Source organism: Patiria miniata, unplaced genomic scaffold (genome assembly GCF_015706575.1).
Source record: "Patiria miniata isolate m_02_andy unplaced genomic scaffold, ASM1570657v1 HiC_scaffold_7, whole genome shotgun sequence".
NCBI lineage: Eukaryota > Metazoa > Echinodermata > Asteroidea > Valvatida > Asterinidae > Patiria > Patiria miniata.
Window position 1 is genome coordinate 5,724,368 of NW_024037074.1, and position 22,928 is coordinate 5,747,295.

Below are 22,928 nucleotides of genomic sequence, written 5' to 3' on the forward strand. Positions count from 1 at the left end.
AAAACAGCGCCACCACCAGCAGCAGTGACACCGTGCAATGGAAGTTGCAATTCACCGTGCAATAGAACTTCCATTGCACTGTGCGCTGCGCGCCACGCGCGCGCCGTGCGTTGGTACGAATAATTCAATGACATGTGATCAACGATCCACCAATCAGATGACGGGGTTTTAATCAGGTGTTGTATAAAACAAAATAATGATGCCCTCTAAGATGGCCGCTACACATACGGTCTATTCTGGAGGAAGTTAGTACCAGGCTTTGCATTTGAGGTCTGGGTTCATGTAGCTTCCAGCCGGACAGTTGAACGCAGCGCTGAACGCCTCGTTGTTCTGAAGCGCACCGATGACTCTGTGCGAACGAGAACGATAAAGCGAGATGGAGTTATCATTTTTGGGAAATGTATATCATAGAAATGATATTATAGAAATTATTATAGAAATAGTTGATTACGTTTACTTAAAACGCTAGAATTGGTAAATTAGGAAATATAGTTAGAGCTCTTTTTTTCATTTAGTAACTATAAGTGCTACCACGTATGTCGTTTTTGTTTTCGCATGCCCATGTTTACAAACCGTTTGTTATTTGATTTGTCAAAATTACTTTATTTTCTCCTTGCTTCAACTTTTAAATCTGAGAGTGTTCTCGCAGAATAATGTTTAAAGCTTTACCAGTTGAGCGCTTTCTTTCAGTATTCTGTTTTATTACGTCAAATAACACTAGCAGTTTTCTCTGACAAGCTTATTGCAAGGGTGTTTTTTTTAATCTGGTCATGTTCTGAATCATACTGACACATAATTTCTTGATTTGGACATGTATAAATCCTTGATTTTAGAGGGCCGAGTACATTATTCAGACAAATGTGTAAAAACGAAGCCTGCTACAGATATATCATTTCACATTTTGCAGAGTGTGGCGCAATTTCATCGTAATGTGCCTTGGATCAGACATGGGAAATGAATCGTCTTCAAGTGTGACTCCAGAAACGTTTCAAGTCCGATACAAACGGAAACATCTTAACCTGTGACCTCTATATGATCACAACCAGAAGATGACCTGTATTGACCTAGAGTTCCCGAGAGAGGAATTTAAAATCGTCTGAAGCAAAGACGGACAATGAGCCCGAGGTTTTAAAAAATCACCCGACATACCTGTATCGGCCAGGACTGTGCACATTATTGTAGATGTAGTCATCCACTCCCGCTGGTGTGAACACACTACACCATAGCTTGATTGCAAGAAATTAATTACAGTTTTTCATGAAAATGGCTAAACCTATAGCTGCACGATAGTTCATTTTTCAAACTCTTATTGTACATTAAAGAAGTACAAAAAACTTGAGTTTAGCCAAATTTTTGACGCGTTTTTTTATGGATATTGGCCTTTGTGGTCATTGTCCAACCTCACATAAAACCTTATGATATTAGGAGAGACAATAGATACTTTTAAGTTCATGATGTTAAAAACGTCAAAATAGTTTTGAAGGGACGGGTCTGTAAATTGGAGCGAGAATCGGTTTCTAAATTATAAGGAGCTGAACATTACCTAAATAATGGAATGAACAAGAAACTCTGCTTTTTGGATTTATCCATTTGGGGGTTGGGTTTTGGGTGTTATGATGTAAAATTGATAATAGACCGATTGACTAAGCCCCGCCTCCAGATGTATTGACCAATCACAGCCTTGATTGTCCGAGAAATGTCCGCTATGCGTGCATTTGCAAATGACACGCCCAGCATATAGCACTGGGCATGCGCACGTGGGCAGGTGGGCGGGGTTGAATGGATCGGTTTTAATTGTATACCTGGGAATATGACAGGAAGAACATCTGCTCTTCAGTGAAGTCAATGCCGGGGAGACGAGGTTGCTTGGATATGTTGTCCATGTTAGCCTTGACGCAAGAGGAAATGTTGTTGGGGAAAATATATATTGTACCATTCATTAGCGTCACGATATTTAAGAAGGGTGTATGTGTTCGTAATTACATGCATTAAAGGATTCATCTCAAAAACAATCCCGCAAAAATTCCGCAAAAAAATTTCCCTGAACGTTCATTTTGTGTATTACTCAACTTGAGAGAATCTTACGAGGAAAGTTTATATTGGTGACCGAGATGCAATCAGCCGATTGGGGAAAAAAACAAAGTTCCTTAACTTTCCTGGATTATCAAGATGGCTTCTGAAATAAAAATACACTTGCAATGAATATAATTTTAAGATGTGATTCATGCTGATGATACCTTGTAAGACTCTCTCAGGCCTCCGTTGTCAGCAATGTTTTCACCCTGCGTCTGATCTCCGTTCAGCTATAAAAAAAAATAATAATAATAATAATAATCAATAAATAAAAAAAATTAAAAAATATTAGATTTTGGAGAATTTCTAAATTTACAATGATTCAAACGGTCAACCAGTCATTCCCTTGTGTTCCCTTTTTTATGGAAACCGGAAAGCCATTGACAAAAATGATCCGATTGCCATTTCTTTAAGCGACCACAATAAAAAGGCGCTTTTAAACTGTGTGGCCGTCATCATTCAAGGAAGGGCTCAAAGCAAAACGTACGCTTCTATTCTTTTCCGGCATGATGAATTCGGAGTACTGGTCGATGATACACTGCGCCCTCTCCAGGAAATTGTCGATGGACTCTTGACGCCACCAGACTGTATAGTTGCCGTCTTTGTCGAAGCGTCGCCCTGTGAAAAAAAGACCAAGATATTGGAATTGAAACTATGTCTTGGAAATGGCGGCCTCCCATCAATCAATCATAATACTTACATAATCCTCCTTCTTTTAATTGAACCTTAACGTCATTTAGTCAGCAACATTTTTCATCGAAGTAGTACGTATATTTGATTGTGCTCAACGATACGATTTCTAATAAAAGCTAAATCTAAGATCAAATAAAACAAAGTTAACCCCTGAAAAATCCTTGCAACCGACCTTTTTAGTGCATGATAGGGACCTGAATATCTAGGTTAAAGTATCCTTTGCACTCATGGGCGTCGCCGGGATTGTTTTTTTTTTTTGAGGGGGAGGCAAAGCACATTTTCCCCAAAAATATCCATGTACTTTCTCTAGCATCTATTCTCAATTTATCAATTTTTTTTCGAGGGTGTGCAGGGGGACATTGCCCACCCCATCCCATTGACACCCCTGCAGACGCCCATTTTGTTAACTGTCTATTAAGTTAACAGCAAATATGACTTAAAACCTCTTTCTCATTTTTTTTTTTTTTCATTTCGCCTTTTTTCGGGGGGGGGGGAGGTTGGCTTTTCCGGAGAGGGGGGGGGGGGCAAGCGCCCCCCTTCCCCCCCCCCCAACCTCTCGACGCCCATCTTTGCACCACAAAAAAAACTAGTCTCTTTAAGGTTCCAAATACAGACATTTTCCAAAAATGTACTCAGTTTTACCCAGAGGTATCATAATCTGTATTGACTTTGGCTTAGTTTACCGAGGTTGTCAAAACCGTGGGTTATCTCAGGATTAATTTACCAAAGTCGTCAAAACCGTGGGTAATCTCGTGCCCAATGATGACACCGATTCCACCATAATTGGAGTACCTGAAATAGAAATAAAGAAAACTGGTTTAATTGGTTTAATGACAAGATTAACCCGACGGTAGCTTGAGAAACTACCATAAGCTAACTAGCATAATTGCTAAGGTTCTTACAGTTCACTTGTTCGCTTCATTTTTAATGGGAAAAATCTTGAAAGATTAAACTTTAAATATTAATGGATTCAGAGGATTGAAGTAGGCCTAATTATTACTTTTAATACCAGGGAAGATCCTTGTGATAGAAAGGTGGTTGGAGAATGGCCGCTGGAATCACTAGAATAAAAAAAAGAACATTACGTTATGGCGTTGGCTGATTCGTGATTGGTCGTTGGGAGGGTACTGGTGTCAAATGGTGGGCCAGTTGATGTACTGATAATGGTTGTTTATAGTTTAGTTGGTCGGTCGGTTTGTCGGTCGGTTTGTCAGTTGGCCGGATGGTACCGGCCACCGCCAGCCGACGAAAGGCTTTCCTTGGTTGGTTGCAAGGGTTGGTTAAACTGGTGAGTAAATTGGCGTCTTGTATAACTGGGTAGTGAGTTTATTTTAGTTATTGGCTAGTTTGTGGCTAAAAAGCAATGAGCGTGAGAGGAAAGGAGGCATAGACGGGTCGGTGGGTTGGTGAATGGATTAAGTGTTTGGTTGCTACACACTTAAACAAAAAATTCGGATCAGATTGATTCAGAATCTGGGTTCTATCGGCTCAACTCTTTCCGGGTTAAAAATGACACTCTTCATTTTGACTCGAAATAAAAATGTCATTTTGTCCCAAAAAAGTGTCATGTTTGACCCGAAAAGTGTCATTTTAGACCCGCAAAAAGGATGTCGAAATGGATGTTTTAGAGTGTTCCGGATTTTAGTTTAAAGAGTCTATTGTGATGTGCATGGATGTACCTGTACTACATACCCCTCCCCCCGGACCGATACACGAAGAGAGAACAAAGGAATTGTTTCAGTCCTCGGGTGTCCCTTGTTGAAGACCGTCCTCTGTCGTACAGTTATGTGCTTAGTCTATGGGAAAGTGTTATATTACAGAGACAAAGGGAAACACAAAGCATTGTCCTCAGTAGTGTAGTAAAACACGACTGTGTGGCTAGGTTGTGTGTGGCTTTGGATGATGGTTGGCAAAATGAAAGCTGACGTGGTGGCTAATGTAGGGTTGTCTTCTGTGTTACATAATTGTATAAAAGAAAGACATAAATAGCTTACAAATTCCATTAATGGATACACCGTACATAGCATTGACGACGGTCGGCCCGGCAATAGACCACCTAGAAGCAGAACAGAAAAAAAAACCTTTCTTTTTTTTCTCGTAAAAACAAACAAACAAACAAACAAATGAAACAAACAAATAGATTATATTTACAGTTGTTGTTCATTAATGAACTGAAAGCCAAGACACAAAACCCAGGGTAGAGTTTGTAATTACAGAAGACCGCTGGTGCTTTTAAAAGCTATACACATAAGTTTATAGGCTTTAGTCGAAGCGAAAAAGGACGACATTGGGACACGAGCAACTAAATTATCCAAACATTCAAAACCTACTCACAGTGAATAATCGTCGTTCACCTCTTCACGTAAGCGAGCCAATGCACCCTGGGATAGCCACTCGCGGTATCTCAGGTTATTCTGGAAATACTCGTCGTCCGTGGCAGTCAGCTTTGGGCAGAGAAAGAGACAATCGCATAACAGTCATCTTTCCGTTTCGGCTAGAAGAGGACCTCCCTTTTCTTTGTGATTTTTATACAGTACCAGAATGCGATACACACATACTGGGATGGGAGAGACTTTAACAAGCCAGGTAGTGACGACGTGAAAGGGTCTGTGCGAATATAGGTGCAGCGCTCTATTTGATTTTATTAATAAGGTCAATCCGTAAAACAAAGAGCAAACAGACTCGGAACCACAACTTGCTATCAAGAACTATCAGAGGAAGTATATTGACGGCAACCCCATAAGCAAACTATGGTCCAATGTTTCAAGGGCAGATCCAGGGGGAGCCAACGGGCGCCAGGCCCCTCCCCCCCCCCCCCAAAAAAAAAAACGAACCCAATTTTATTTATTTTTTAAGTGACGTCGCAATAAAGGCAGGCACTGCGAACACCACCGTCTTTTCCTCAGGAAAAAAGGGGGTTAAAGTGGTAAGAAATTGCCTCAAATCGCACCATAGTGCATCTAAAATCCAACAAGTTTTCGGGGCCCTTAAGCGGGCCCGAACCCCTCGCCGTAACCGTGTTCGATTCATGTGCCGTGGTACGTGGGTTCGAATCCTGACTGGGAACATGGGATGCTTGTGTTCTTTGGCAAGACACTTGACTATAATTGCCTCTCTCCACCCAGGAGTATAAATGGGAACCTACGAAGGTGGAAAGCAGATTGCGCTGATCTCAAGCTGCTGCTGCAGAGAAAATGGTCTCATGGCCTGATGAACAGGGGTAAGACAGTGTGACGTACCGTGAAACCTTTGGTATAAAGCGCTATATCAACACCATAAACTGTGTTATTGCCGTGTAACTGTGCTATTTTTTTGTCAAATACATGCACGACGGCATCCCGGTTACCCTGGCACCCTAACATACACGGGGTGGAATCTAACATTATTTTCACCTAAAACTACCCAATTTGTTTTTGGGGTTTTTTTTGCTACTTACATCGGCATACTTCGCATCAAGCTTGGTGTTGTTTTTGATCCATTCTGGATAACCAATTGCGATGTCCATAGCATCTGCCTATGGGGATGATAATAACAACAAAAATCGCTGAAAACGGCTACTTTGCATTTCCATAAAATTATATCTTTCTAATAAAAATAACCAAAGCCAGTAAACAGGGCCTGATTTACAACTGTTATACGTGGTAACACAAAGCACATGAATCAATAATTGATGACCGAGTCCAGAGTTACGAAAAGCCTTCCAATTATCAAAGTGATTTGGGGCTTTACAGGGTAGACACAGTTGAAAATTCACAGAGAAATGGTTCCGAGATATATTTTTCGAGTCAGGCTCTGACCACAGTGACCGAAACGATGGGTTTGGTATTTCTTCTTCTTCTCAGAACTTGACCATATCTCCATGGAGACAGTTACTTCGAAATGATGTATACGTCTCCCAACATTTCAAAGCATGGATACCAGCTTGTGGGATCATATTCATAACGACCCTTTGACCTTCATACTGTCACCTTGATGACCTTTGACCTTACCTTTTCAGCCACCGCGCCCTTGTCTTCCTCCTGCAGCCAGTCATTTGTTTTCAGCATGGACTTGAAAGCCGCCCGCACATTGTGAACCATTTCAAGCGTCTACAGGGGGGAAAGCAGATTTTGTTAACAAAACTATCGCATTTCTTATGGAAATACTGAGTCACTGGTAGTACTGCGCATGCGCCTACGTGAGGATTGTGAATGTTCAACCAATAAACGGTGAAAAGCACCGGATTTCATAGGAGTCAAAATTTCTTGTGACACTGGAAAATTGTTTAAGACCAGCCAGCCCACCAGACTTTTTCAACCGTTTAAGACCGGCCACGGGACAAACTCTCGACCAAAAGGAATGGGTAAGCTGTCTAAGGTATTTATGGGGCACGCGTACGGTTGCATCGCTGGTTACCAACAGCCAGGCGCGCATCATAAAGCATGACGGGGAGCCAGGATCAAGAAGATTCGCGATGACATTTTGAACATCGATTGATGAGAGACGTTCAGACTTTGCTATTAGTGCGCATGCCCAGTTTACGTCACAAATCAGCCACTAGTTGACTAATCATCCTCGTTTGAACTGCCTCTTTGTTGTCAGTACCTTTTGTATCGTATCTTCAGTGAAGTGTTCATCCACGTACATCCTACCGCTGATAAACATGTATTGGTCATTGGCGTTGTTGACGCATGTCTTCCAGCGAGCTGTAGGAGACATCGTTTTGTTCACTTCCAGTTGGTACTCGTGCTGGATGGCTAGGAATGTCTCGTTCAGGAAGGGGACCATCTCACTCACCAGACACCAGATCATGTAGTTGGCCTTGACTCTGACGGGAAAAGAAAAAACAAACTGACCTATCTTTAAAGTTTCTCTGAACACGATTTGCTTCCAGAAATGATTATCCCTTTCTTGTCTGATATCAGATGGCGTGTTCCCATTATGATATCAGATGATATCATATAATGGGAAGTGATGAGTCTCCAAATACAATAAATATATGCAAGAATGGTATCGCAGTCTAGATTTATGCTATTATGACAAAGGCTTTCCACTATTCCATAACACATCCCATTTCACCCCAATCCGACAGGTGGGGCCTATTTAAATACTTTCGACATGAAATATCGATGCTGCTACGACTTAACCGCTAGTCCCATTTAATAGCCCGGCAAGCGACATTCTGCAAAACAACGATGGTCACGGAGGATTTTATGTTAATTGGTACTTTTCAAAGTTCTTTCAATGAATTCCTTCCATGAAATCCAGCTTAGGGTGGTCCTTTTCCTATTAATTCTTTACCCACCTGTTGTCTTGGTCTTTTATCCACATGGTGACATTGCCGATATAGTTTGGGTTGTAGTTGACGATTGGCTCGTCGTCTGTTACTCCTGGGTCAACGCTTGCCGGCAACATTAGTTGAAAGAAACGCGTCCAGTCGATCTTGAAAAAAAAAATAATATCCTTACAGACTGTGTTTAAAAGTGCGGTTGGATGATAATTTGGGTATAATGTGCAAATTTGATAAAGAATTAATAGTTTCAACAATTTGTGTTATAAAGTTGTATGGAGTGCACAGTAATTGGCGAAACCTTGCGTATTGGATCTAACTTAATTTTAACTGTCTCGAAACTCTAAATATATGAGAATTCTGCTTTGCTGCGTCTAGGCCCCTTTAACAACTCATATCATGATATTTGTATGAAACGTCTACTTGTGAAGAAATGCCCATCAACAACAACGGAAAGTCTGAACATGTACCAAGTCTCGAAGCAATAATGTCAAACCTTTACCACATCCATTCCAATTTCCTTGAGAGTGTTTTCAGTGGTACCATGGTATGGATGCAATACAGTCAACTGTAGAAGAAAAAAAAGAAACGCAATAATATTAAAATTCTGTACTTTCTTTACCTGTCATATATTCAACATATAAATAAATATCAGTTTCATATACTTAGGAAAATGACAATTGCATTCCATAATACCATAGCGAATGAGTAAAAATCAAAATCATATCACACCCTTAAAATACGTCAATATAGGCTGCGAGATGTGTAAATTGGATAGGGGTGCATTTCGAAATAAATAAGCCAATTTTCAAATCCAATTGGCCTTTCCAGAAAAAAACATCGACAAGGAAAGAATCGATGACGAATTTCTACGAATGTCTTACGTTAGCCATATTCGACTCGAACTCGATGAGGTTCTTCATATCCTCCTTCGCTACTGTCTCGTCTGCGCCAAGAGCCACGGCGATGTCAATCAGGTACTGGAGGTACGCTTTCCTCTCCTGAAAGAAAACGTTGGTGAAAAAAACGTAATTGTATGAAATCATGAGACCATATGGAGGGCCCAAAACACAATCGGGCACAATTTCACCGTGCACTTTGCACTGAGTATTGCGACGATGACGGGACGCAGTCGTGGCAAGTTGGAGGGAACGCCCTCGTAACACTATATCAATGTGCTTGCCAGAGACCTCCGTGCAAGCATGAGGGCCGTGCCAAACGGAATTTGAAGAAACTTGCCATCAACTGGGATAGTTTATGACTAACAAAGAGTTCAACGTGCTGGCAAGTATAGGCTGCTGTTTGATTAGTATGGAAGGGAACAGGGGATTATGCATCACCTACCTTCGAATAACTCTCATCCAAAAGGATCTTTATCCCCAATTCCTCAGAATAGTCTCGTTCGTCAATCTGGAGAAAACAAATGCAAATTAAAGTCGTTAACATAAAGATGCAGTGTCATAAATGGTGATACGTAAAACGTATTTTCAGTCTGTATTGTATCCGATCCGTATAAATACGCCTATACAGGGCGACCCAAAAAATGCAACCCTAAAACAATTGCCTTTGTCAAAAAACGTGATAGGTTAATTTTTATTTTTCGGATATCAGATTAAAGCTGAGAGCTTTTTCTTTCAAAGACTGAAAAACAATCATGAAAATAGCATATTGGGATGCTGAGAGAATGCCAATTATGTATAAGAAGTGATTTTTCTTCCCGGTACACAAAAATTACCACATTAAGGGATTTACACTGTATATCTATTTGTGCATGTCCTAATACAAAGAACACGGCACCTACTATGACAAGAGTACAAATGAATTTCACGGAAATACCTTTTATTTTCTACCTGAACATGTATATCATCCTTTTTAGTCCTATTTCAAACATTTTCAGCATCATAAATATGTCAAAATAATAAAGAAATGGCACAAATGAAAGATAGTTGCACAGTGGGCTTACAGTAAAATGTTTCACTGTTTGAAGCTTTTGTGTACAAGATGAAAAATCACTTCCTTTACATAATTGGCATTTTCTCAGCAACCCAATGTGCTATTTTCATGATTTTTTTTTCAGTATTTGAAAGAAAAAAAAGCTACCAGCTATAATCTGATATCCAAAACATAAAAATTCACCGATCACGTTTTTGGAAAAAGGCAAATATTTCAGGGTTGCATTTTTGGGGGGTCACCCTGTATAACGCGCTCATGGAAAGGCTCATGGAAAGACTGTTTCATTTCTATTTCAACAATACAGCTAAAGTCACCGCAATATCCAAAGCAATCTGAGCTTCTTGTGATTCACGTTTTCATTGTGTGGATAGAATCGCTCGCATATTAACACGTAATGGCAAATAACGGGATTTTCCTTACCAAAGTCTTCACACCCCGCAAGTGCGTCTTCTCGATGCCGACCTTTGGTACCACGAAAAACGGAGTGGACGCCTGATAAAAAAAAAAATTGCAAAAATACGTTACAACATGTCTGACGTCACGATGACGACATCGGGTGATTTTTGTTGATGATTTATTTATTTTTTGTTATTTCATTCTACTCACAAAATTTGACACTGTCTTTGCTCAGATCGACTCCATACTTGACACACAGAATAAGATCATATGACAAGTGCCGTCATCATGACGTAATTATGGGCAAACACCTTTTTGTTAGATCATACATATTTGCACAAAAATATAGAAAATGTGTGACGTCATCATGACGTCATCATAATCCGATCGCTTTGAAACTTTGTGCGAATGTAAATAATAATACTAGTATTCAAAAAAATCTAAAAATTAATGTGGCCTGACGTTGCGAACTTAGCAAGTTCTTCTTCAGAGGCTAAAACAGAAATGACAGAGGTACATACATTAACATGGGGGTGCACACAAACATGCAGGGCTGAAAGAAGAAACACAAAAGGAGGATTAGGTGTGAAAGGTGTGGAAAGATGCAGGGGAGGGTGGATGAGAGAGCAAAGAAACAAAGGGAGATGGCAAACCACAAGGGGTCTTGTGTGAACAGGGGAGGGACCAGAAAGGGGAAGGATCAAAGGTCACAGGGAGTGGGAACGGACAAAAGAGTGTGAGAGTGAAGGGATGATGTGGGGGGGAACAGTATTGAGGTGGAAAGGGATGAAAGATGGGGGAAGATGGGTAAACACAAACAAGGAAGACCAGATGGATTATTTGTAACAGAAGACAATGGAGGAAGAAAAGGATTAATCATTTCCAAGTTGGATGTTGAGACCATGTGGTTGAATAGTTCGAAGACGATTCATCCACACTTTCTCTCTGCTGAGGCGAACTGAGTCCTTGCGATGGCCAAGAGATTCAATGCCCTGCAAAATCATATCAGAAATGGAGTGGTTAGGCAGGTTGAAGTGATGACCAATAGGGGTGTCTAGTTTCTTGGTGTTGACCGTTGACCGGTGGGCATAGAAACGCTTCTTGAGCGTATTCTTAGTCTCACCTACATACTGCACTCAACAGACCCTGCAAGAAATGAGATATATGACATTAGAGGTGTTACAAGTGATGTTACCAATGGTTCTGTGGGTAGTGACAGAAGAGTGGCCAGAAAAGGAGTCAGACTCCTGGACATGAATCTGGCAGACAACACATCTGGAACTGCACTTGAAAGTACCATGCTGGGTGGGAGGGGATGCATCTAAGGAAGGGACTTCAGCTCGAACAATCAAGTCCCGTAGATTTCGAGGACGCCTGTAAGCCAATGTGGGGCCGTTGGGGATGGCGCGGGCAAGGCGATCTGAAGTATGGAGGATATGATGATTGTCGTTAGTGATCTTGCGAAGGGGAGGGAGATTGGGGTGAAACGTGGTAACCAAGGGAATCATGGGTTTGGCCATGGCATCAGGGGCCTTTCAAAAATTTATACTTTTTAGCTACTATAGCAAAATATTATAATTTGCACTTTGTGCACGAAATTATACATGACTGCGCTTCACATGACTGCAAATCGGCAAAAAAAAAATAAACTCACAAAAAAATCGTAATGCGGAAAACCCAAAACATGCAGAACCCAAACCCAAATAAATATTTACAAAAATATGTATCACCAAAAATAATTATGACTGGGAAGCCCATTTATTAAACTATTTTTCAATTTAAAAAAAATGATTTCAATTACTCCGCGTTAATTTTTTTATCATTTTTTTAACAAGGTAACCCCAAAATCAGTTTCGTCCAAAAAAGCAATGTATTGTGTGTTCTGACTGTTTGGGACAACAAAGAAAAATAACACATAATACTTGATTCAACAACTGAAGTACATAAATATCTGTATTAACAACTCTGCTTAGTGCTTGGGCTTTGTAAAATCCATTTTTTTTTAAGGGTGAGCCTTCAAAAGGACTTTGTTGAATATTTTTAACTTTTAAACTGAGGTTTTATCGCTGGTGATGTTTGAAGACAATTTGTGAAATCGCATTTAGTGATAAAAAAAAATAACGTGTAGAGCAACTGAAGTAAATTTTGCACTGAAAAGTAGTTAAATAAATGGGCTTCCAATGGTGCTCAATATTGTTTTAAATATGAAATATATTTATTTGTGTTTGGGTTCCACTTTTTTTGACTCGCCCTGCACGATCTGTTTTCAGACATACATCGACCTCTAATCTTGTATGTCTTTGTGCTAATTTCACAGAGCGTTGATTTACATCAGCGTAGATTTATCGGTGAATAAACTACGTTGCACTTCAACTCTTCAATATCTAGCAAAGATATAGTCCCGATTGTTTTGAAAATACAGGCATACTTTTTCCTATTACATGTAAATACAGACAATACTACAAATAATATTATACACTCTTTAATACCCGTCTCTTTTGAGGGTCAAAATGACATTCTATGAGTCACTTTTCAATACCACAAAACGCGGGAAGGAGTTATTTTGACACAAAAATCGTATTTTGGAAGGAGAAATGTGTCACTGTTCATTCTGACTCAGAAGAATGTCTGGTCAAATCGAACACGGAATCCGGGTCGAACTTGTGTGTCCTAAAGAGCTTACAGTCAACTTGTGCTTGGTCTTGTTGTTAGGATCGGTCACCGTGTCTATGTACACAATCATCTGTACGCCGTGTGTGCCCCTGAGGGCGGCCCAGAGTTTCTCGAAGTCGAAGGTGGTGGCGTTCCAGTTACCGCCGGCAGGGGTAGACCCCAGCACCGGCCAGCCGCCCAGCGAAGTCAGCACGTCCGTCAGAGGTTTGGCTCCCAACTCATTGATGGTGTCTGTTGGATAAGTGCGAAAACTGAAGTCTCAAATTGACTGTGTTATTGACTTGTTACCTTTATATAACTGAATAACTATAGATATTTTTTAAAGTTCAATCTAACTGCTAACGATGCGCACAAATATCAACGACGTATTACAATCGCTAAAAAAATATGTGTGAGTACAGCCTGTCGTTGACATTAATAGAAGTCGTCATTGTTGTTTTTTTGGGGGGGTAGGGGTAAAAAGTTGTAAAGCAAATTCACTCTGATAATATTTTTTAAAGACAACTTCGTAATTTGAGTGTGATTCCTGTTCTAAATAGCCAAACTGATAATTCATAGATGGTGTCCTTTGCTTGGTAGATGAGACAACTTACCCAGATCTTCGCAAGACTGGTAGTCGTTCCTTATGATGTGATACGACGAGGGTTCGCCGGCAATGGGGCTCCGTTCAAATAGAACTGATAAAGAAATGACCAATACGGCAGTTTTAATGACAAATTCTTGTACAGCGTACTCAAACAATCAGTAAAATATCACGACAATAACAACACAAGATCGGCGACGACATTCACCGATGACGCTACTGTCGATGAAGATGTCTGACTGATTTATACGGTGCTGTCATTGTCGCACGAAAATCTTTATGACGACATTAATGACGGCGGGAAAAGAACCGACAGTTGGGCTGATTAAGATATTGATGGCAATGAAAAAAGATGGTGATGATGTTGATGATAGAAACAAGGGCCATGATAATGACGGGGATGTGACGATGAGGGTGACATGTCACAGACACAATCAGTTAAAGGAGACAAATGTGAGAAGGTCGGATAAGATGACATTTAGGGGCATGAGTTACCTTTGAGCTTGTCCCTCAAATCGTCTCTCAGTGAACTGAAAATAGAGACTTTAGTCTGGTCCTCTGGTACGGTGTGTCGCTGGTTCCAGCCCCCGCAGGCGTACTCGAAGAAATTATCGCAGGGATTCACGCTCTGATTCATATTACTCAGGTATGCATATGCTGTAGAAATAAAGAGAAGACACGATATAAGACGTAAAACAAAATTTAAAAAGGTAAAACAAAGTCTTACCGAGTTTCACATTTTCTTTGATGAATATCGGCAGTTTGAAAGTGTTTTCTCACCAGTAATTACATCTTAGGTGGAAACTTGGTTCATTAAGTTCACACTTTTCCACAATGTGTCATTGCGGTCTCTCTGAACTGTGACATTCCTTCGAGGCAATAGTTGAAAGGGACTGTAGCTTGTGTCGGTCATGTTGTCACCCGTGTGACCTGGTCATTCAGATAATGTGCAGGGTATGATATCCCTGTCTTATTACCGGAGTCATAGCATTGCTTTGTCGTGCACGTCTCCCGATCCACGGGCACCGGTGGTTTATTTGCCTTCAGTTCGTCCAGCTTGGCGGCAATCTCGTTCTTCTGTAGTGCGAAAACAACTGGAAAACACGTAAACAAACTCGTCAAATTCTGAAGACAAACATACAGTGCAATAGGCAGGATCTTTTTTTAAGAGGGGGGTGGCCACGGCGGGGGTACCAGCACTTTATGTGAGCACCAAGGGCGGATCCACAACAAAATGTGCCCAAATGTTCTGGGCCGAATGGCCAGCCCCCCCCCCCCCCCCGCTTTGCCACTGCGAACATACCCACGTGATCGAAACGTCGATTAATGGTCCCCTATCACAGCTTATACAATAAATACACCTGTTGCCAATGTCAAATCTTTTACTCGTGACCTTGCAAACATTCAAGTCTGATTCACAAAATAGCATCAGACAAACCCAAACAAAATGTGATTGAAATTTCACCATAATTCTTTTTCACCGTGTTCAAAGGGGAGTCGCCCAGGCGCGGATCCAGGGGTGGGCCGCGGGGGCACGTGCCCCCCGTCAAATTTGAGTCAAAAAAAAAAATAGAAGGGGTAAAAAGAGGGGGAGGTGAGAGAAAAGGAGGAGAGGAGGGAACCTCCTTACAAAAATACCGGCGCCGATATTAAATTTGAGCTTGCAAACATTGCGTACTCAACACGAGAAGCTTCGAAATAAACCACGATCCCATCGTAGCCCGTACGTGCGTGCGTATTACCCTGCATATACCGTTATTAAACCGATTCGTAAGAACGTACACGATTTATTCTCTACGAACATGCAGCTTATGTGCTGTGCGCGACAAACACACGTTGTGCATTGCTCTTTGGACCACACCATTGGTCAAGGGTGTAGTTCAGTCGGAAGAGGGGGGTATCGTGCACCCTCGGAAATCAATTTCTAATCAACATTTCTAGGTCAGAAAAAATGCGTAAAAAACGATTTGCTATGTTAAAAAATTCAAAAAATGTCCCACGTATTATTTTTATGCAAATTAGTGCCGCCATTACCGAAAAATCTATTTGTAAGTATATCTCAGCCAATATTGCAGATAACTGAACGAACTAGGTGTCTAAACCCATGTTTTCAAGGTCAGAGATCACAATAAAACTATTCTGGAAGTGACCACATGTGTCTGTGGCACAGGAATATGCAAATTAGTGCCGCAAATACCGGAAAGTCATGTTTTTGGCATATCTCGGCCAATATAGCACATAACTACACCAGTAAGGTGTCTAAACCCATGTTTTGAGGGTCAAGTATCATTAGAAGACCATTCACGAAGTAACTTTGTGTGTCTTTGGCATGAAAATATGTAAATTATAAAGTGTCGGTTTATTAGATATTTGATTTTTAGCCAATATCTCGCCAATATTGCACATAACTACACAAGTAAGGTGTCTAAACCCATGTTTTGAGGGTCAGGTATCATTAGAAAACCATTCACAAAGTAACTATGTGTGTCCTTGGCAGGTAAATATGTAAATTCTAAAGTGTCGATTTATCGAAAATTTGATTTTTAGCCAACATCTCGGCCAATATTGCAGCTAATGTTGACAGAAGGGTTTTTAATAAGCAATAATGATCAAAGTTTATTTTAAGCCATCATATTCAAAATAAACTGTAATATTGGCTGAAATTGAATATAATTTGGCTGAAAATAATTTTTTTGATAAACCGGCAATTTAGAATTTACATATTTTTATGCCAAAGACACACATAGTTACTTCGTGAATGGTCTTCTAATGATACCTGACCCTCAAAACATAGGTTTAGACACCTTACTTGTGCAGTTAAGTGCAATATTGGCCGAGATATTGGCTAAGAATCAAATATCTGATAAACCGACACTTTATAATTTACATATTTTCATGCCAAAGACACACAAAGTTACTTCGTGAATGGTCTTCTAATGATACTTGACCCTCAAAACATGGGTTTAGACACCTTACTGGTGTACTTATGTGCTATATTGGCCGAGATATGCCAAAAACATGATTTTCCGGTATTAGCGGCACTAATTTGCATATTCCTATGCCACAGACACATGTGGTCACTTCCAGAATAGTTTTATTGTGATCTCTGACCTTGAAAACATGGGTTTAGACACCTAGTTCGTTCAGTTATCTGCAATACTGGCTGAGATATAATTAAAAATAGATTTTTCGGTAATGGCGGCACTAATTTGCATAAAAACAATACATGGGACATTTTTTGAATTTTTTAACATAGCAAATCGTTTTCTACGCATTTTTTCTGACCTAGGAACGTTGATTAGAAATTGATTTCCGAGGGTGCACGATACCCCCCTTTTCCGACTAAACTAGTGTGTTATAGTAAGAACAATTTGCCAGCAGTTCCACGCGCTTTTGAATTACAAATTATACTTTTTCACGGAGTCCAAAACATGTCCTTGTTTTCAATTGACTTTTTCAACGTCACGTCATCATTCGTAAAGACTTTATTCGAGAAACGATGTAAAACCCTGAAAAAAATTGAAACACCCCTGAAGGTCATGGATCCGTCAATGAAACATTTTTTTTAACGAAGAAAGTTGAGATCCAAAAGTTGGGTTTTGACGTTACTAGGCTTTGCAGAAAATACAAATCTGATAATTTTGGTACATAAAAGAGATCTGTTTGTTCTTAGGACAAAACAATCAGCAGTTATTGCCCAACCTCAGCAAGTTTTAGCACTCAAGACATGCTCTTGCAAGCTAGACGAAACGCAAGTGTGTTGCTCTTTGAATTGCAAGCGAGGTAAATTTCCTTAAAATGTTTGGGCATTTTACATTACGCAAAAAAAGAGGGAGAAACTTGGATGACCGTTTGACTAATTTCTGTAGTCATGAGATAAAACTGAGGAGTGAAGTTACAATGGAGGCTAATTGCTCCTCTGTTTAAGTTTGATTAAATTACACTAATTTTAAACTTGAATTCGATTAACATGTTCAAGCGGTTTGTTCTTGTTGATATAACTGAAAATTTCTACTTCAAACAGAACATTTAATAGAAAGCATCCTTACACCAGCTACCAAACTAAGTTTTTACAATTCAATTCCTTTTTCAAAAATATATTGCACGAAGACATGCAGACGAAAATGTTTGGCATACAAGTGAAGAACAGTAAAAAATAAAAGGCTTGTAAACGAAAGAGTAAATTATAAAACCAATGAAAAATGTCGTAATCTTAAAACGTTTTGCTCAAATAACTCAGGGGAAAAGGGCCAGGAGTCCCCTCAGAATACACCACAGAGCATCTAAAATTCCAAATTTTCCGGGGCCCTTAAGCGGGCCCCGGACCCCACGTGGTAAGACAGGCGTGATCTACCCTCGCATTAGTCCTCGGAGCAAATGTCACAACGCACGCGTTGCAACAGTTAACAAACCGAAGTCAATACAATTCCTTTTCAAAAATAAAAGCAAGAAAATATAAAGAGAAAAAATAGTTTTCGACTTTCAAGCACAGAGTAACTTAAATTTGTAAAAGTAAGAGTATGTGTTTAAAAAATACTTATCTTAAAAACTTTTGCTGAACTAATTCAGGCGAAAGGAGCCAGGAATCGCCTCAGATTGCACCACAGAGCATGTAGAAGCCAAAACTTCCCGGGGCCCTTAAGCGGGCCCCGGACCCCACGCCGTAACGGCTTCGCGCTCCGCGCTCGCATTAATTCTCGGAGCAAATGATTTTGTTACAACAGTGTGCCCCCCGTTTAAAATATTTCTGGATCCGCGCCTGTCGCCATACCACGTTAATTGCTTGGGAAATGTTAGTGCTAAGCATGAGCCGTCTGAGAACCAGCCATGAACAATATGATACACTGCGTGACTAAATGGCTGGTAACCTGACTTTGCTGAGCAACTTTCTGTCTGAGCCTAGTAAAGTACAATGCTGAGCACGGTTGTTCCTTTGTAAATTTTCTTAAATTGCCGGTCTCTGTATCTGGACCGGGGTGTTTCACGAAGAATTTCAAACAGTAAAATCTTAGTTATCAAACCGTTAGTGAGAACCTTATGAGAATGTGAGACTGATCAGATTAATTATTCGCAAGGTTTTAATGGTTTCAGATTCATTGTTTTCATTCATTTTATCAATATTGTAAGGGTTTCGACCCCCCCCCCCCCGGAAAAAAACTTGATCTGTACTCACTTGTGGTAATCATTAGGGCGATGGTGGCTGCAGCGAAGATTCCCACCAAAATGAAGGGAATTTTACTGGGCGACTTGGAGACGACAGAGTCCTCGCGCGCCAGCTGAGCCTTGGAAGCTGTAAACTTATCCTTCATGGTGGGGGCTATACTCCAAATTGATATGACGTGTTGTTCGGCAGAAGTTGAGGTGAGAGGCGTGGTTAGGGGAGTGGAAAGGGAGGTATGAGACTCCCCTACAATTGAAGTTTCAATTTGGGAACTAAGACTCGATAAAAGTGTTGTCTTGCTTGGGTAATCAGTTGCAAGGGCTGTGGTAGATCGACCTCTGCTATATCAAGAAGTAGAAGAAGTCGTAAATAAAAGTTTCATTCAACTTACACGCCTTGTGAATGTTGGAGCATATATGTAGCTGAATGGTTGGAGAGAAGGTAAAATCTGGCAGTCCTACAGCCAGTGGGGGAAGACATTTTGTGAGCTTTCTTTGCATAGCTGGTCACATGATCGCATACCATCAAGCACCTGTTGTGCCTGTTGACATAATGAACCTGTGACGATGAACCTCGTCTACGCTGAAAGTTCCAAATGCTAATTCTCTCTGGGAGATCGTTTTGTCCTGTGGGGGAGTTATCAGGGTTAGTGACCTGGGAACTGACAAGTTCAACATAATGTTTCAAGGTCTGGTACACGATTCTTGGGAGGGGGTGTTTAACACGGGAGGGTCACATGGGTCAGAAACAAGGAAAAAACTCACGAAGACGGATCCTACCAGTAGTAATCTGTGAGATCTTGGCTGAGCTGAACGTCGTTCACACAACGGGCATGCAGCGGGACAAAAGTTGAGACCCTTGGACTTTTGGAGAGAAGTTTATGTTCAGCGTCAGATATGGATGAGGAGGAAAAAAAGTCTATTCCTTCCTCCATGACTACAGTATTGGAAGAGGGTGGTGGTGTGGATTGGGGCCTGGGACGTCTGCGCGTTTATGTCTGCGGTGTTGTTGCTTGGCAAGCAAGCCACTTAATCTTCTTGTTCCTCATGTTGGGATAAACAGAGTCAATGTTTATGGATAGGCCCCTTTCAATCTCATCATCGAAATTCTTATTAATTTGTTGTGTTTCTCCTCCCAACCCGATATGCTTATGAGTCTCTACATGTTTGTTTCTTGTACCTCTGTCAGTTTGCCTCTGAAGAAGAATTTGTTAAGATCGCAACGTCAGGCCGCATTACATTTTTAGATTTGTAGGTCAATCCAGTCAGAGTTTGCAGCAGTCCTTAATGCCATCGTTTGTTTTTAAGAATTATTGTTCAACCAATACACATTTTTTTTTCATATCAAATGTGACTCATAATAAGAAATCCCTTTTCTACGATGTGAATTACTAGAAATTGAGCCAACCGCTCTGATTTGCTGAACTGCATGTATAGCTTGGCTCCTGAGACAATTTCTAGATGGCCTTCAACATCTTGCAAGAATCAATCACACTGTGCAGACTGGCTGTGATGTTATTCGATAGGATCACCCTACAAGGTGCTTGGGTCGACCCGGTACGGTCTTAATGGGTCACACCGTTGCCATAGCGACGCGTCTCCCCATTGCGTTAAATGAGCACACACTGACAGCCTCGCTGGAAGATTTACAGTCTGCGAAACACACACTTTTTATTGGGCATCACCGCATCAGAGAAATCCCAAGTTTAGAATGAGCAAGGATTGGTATAACAGATGTGTGGGTGATTTTGAGTGAAGGTTTAGTCCCGAATACAAGATCATATGACGATTAAGTAAGATTTGAGGCTTTGCATGGTGGAGATACTAAATAATGAAAGGTTTGCGGAAACACCATGTGCGAATAATTTCTCAACTAAGAGAATGGTTCTGAAAAGAACCAGAGGTATAAACTCGACGTTCCGGTTAGTATGCTCTGATCGACCTCTCCTGAAAACGGTCAGAGCATACTGACCGGAACGTCGAGTTTATACCTCTGGTTCTTTTCAGAACCATTCTCTTAGTTGAGAAATTATTCGCACATGGTGTTTCCCGGCAAACCTTTCATTATCACGATTGTTTTCAGTATACCATGGAGGGTAAAAAATACATTTAGCGGCCTATTATATGTAAATGCATGCATGTCATTCATTAAAAATACAACGTTCGTGCTCTACGGTAAAGTTTAACCTGTTCAGCAACATTTCAAAATGTTAGGAGCCAGAGATAATTTTAAGCTATATAATCTGAAAATGACGAAGTGTACACCTCATATACCTTTTATGTGTAATTTTAGTTCGTGGAAGCCTGTTGAGCACAGCGGTCCCCTGTACTCGGTCATTGTTATCACTTCTCGATAATGTTGACACAACGGAACAGACGATTATTATCATGAAACCTCGTGCGTCGAATGACTCCCATGTATCTGCATGGTGACCCTTTTATGTTGTTGTTGTTGTTGTTGGGAAGGAACAAGGACGAACTTGTTTTTTCATACTCATGATTTCTTGGTAGTCAGGTGGCTTGGATCTAATTTTCGTCAAGATCGTGACCGACTGGTCCAAAGCACCAAATTTGGCAGATAGATTCTTATAGACCTATAGAGAAGATATTTAGAAGGGGTGACACCTGAAATTCTTTTGGGAAGGGTCCCTAATTTGCATAAATGGTTAATCCCTGCCATGTAATATATTTATTCCCATATTTGGGTATATTTTTATTTTTTTATTTTTTGAAAAGTGTATTTTGGGGATTCTACTTACATATCTTTACTTAAATAACATTTTCCAAAGCATATAAGTGACTGAATAATTATGAGGACAAAGTAACGATCCAAAATGGCTACTATTATGCCCTAAATTGCGCGCATTTACCTTGTCCCCAGATATCATCAATTAGTCTTGCCAAACATCAGCATTGATGAACTTCAAATTCACCACGTAGCTTACTAGTACAGTTACCCTATTGAAACCTTATGCAAAATCATGTGAACAATGAGAACATTTTGATATTTAGCCCAGAAAACAAAAACTGGGGAAAAAACGAGGTGTCCATAAATTGGGCTAACAAGTAAGGTGAAGGGTTGCCTAACATGGAAGACTGGAATAAGTTCAAGGAAATTCCCAAAACTATTGTTGAGAAAACGTTTTGGCGTAGACAAAATAATTGTAAACAACAATAATCTCTTATTTGGGGGGATTTTGTTGAACTTGTTCAAGTCCCCTCGTTACCCTTCCCGTAGTAGCCCAATTTACGGACACCACATTTTCTCCCCTTTTTTGGTCTTTTGGGCCAAACATCAAGATGATATCAATTTTCACATGATTTCCCATTTATTTTTGTTAGGTTAACTATGTCAGTAAGTACCTTTGTGAATTTGAAGCTCATCAATACCCACGTTTGGCAAGACTATTTGATGATATCTGAGGAAAAGGTAAATACGCGTAACTTTAGGGTAAAATAGTAGCCATTTTGGTGATTTACTATGTCCTCTTAATTATTCAGTCACTTACATGCTTTAGAAAATGTTATTGAAGTAAGAATATGCAAGTAGAATCACCAGTATACACTTTTCAAAAAAATAAAAAATAAAAATATACCCAAATATGGGAAAAATATATTACACGGCAGGGATTAAAGATTTATGCAAATTAGGCACCCTTCCCAAAAGAATTTCAGGTGTCACCCCTTCTAAATATCTTCTCTAGGTCTATAAGAATCTATCTGCCAAGTTTGGTGCTTTGGACCAGTCGGTCACGATTCCGACCATATGCCACCTGACTATGGGGTTTTCTTTTTAGGGAGGGGATGACTTTTGGATGGGGACTTGCAGGGCTGAGACTGCGGGGGGGGGGGGCTCGGGGACCTGGGAGAATAGGGGGGAATGGGTGTGCACTCAGTGGTTATGATAACGCTGAAAAGACTAATTTTACCTTCCCAAATTTTTAAATGAATGTTAACCAAGTTGGTTGTTGAGATTGTTCATAATTCCACCTCAGACTGTTACTTTGTATAAATCGTGTACTCTGTTTAATTTAAACTGGCTGTGGGGTTTTGAAGCTCTAGCTGGTTTCACAGAAAAATTGAACTCCCGAAATCATATTGTTGTTAATTTAATGGGTTTGGGGAGGG

The 22,928-nt window shown here is 40.4% G+C and overlaps 1 protein-coding gene across 1 annotated transcript; it reads right to left on the reverse strand.

The window, feature by feature from the left end:
• Positions 1-239: 239 nt before the first annotated feature.
• On the reverse strand, positions 240-18,971 carry LOC119745534 (neprilysin-4-like). Its single transcript, XM_038221928.1, has 22 exons — positions 18,814-18,971; positions 14,618-14,734; positions 14,136-14,297; positions 13,651-13,734; positions 13,068-13,288; positions 10,409-10,480; positions 9,380-9,445; positions 8,920-9,036; positions 8,538-8,603; positions 8,051-8,187; positions 7,351-7,573; positions 6,756-6,854; positions 6,203-6,280; positions 5,101-5,210; positions 4,761-4,822; positions 3,776-3,827; positions 3,491-3,558; positions 2,561-2,691; positions 2,238-2,303; positions 1,803-1,889; positions 1,150-1,226; positions 240-349 (listed from the first exon to the last, which is right to left on the reverse strand). Exons 1-22 carry the CDS (start codon positions 18,947-18,949, stop codon positions 247-249), a joined length of 2,334 nt encoding a protein of 777 aa, XP_038077856.1. The 5' UTR covers positions 18,950-18,971; the 3' UTR covers positions 240-246.
• Between the last annotated feature and the right edge of the window lie 3,957 nt (positions 18,972-22,928).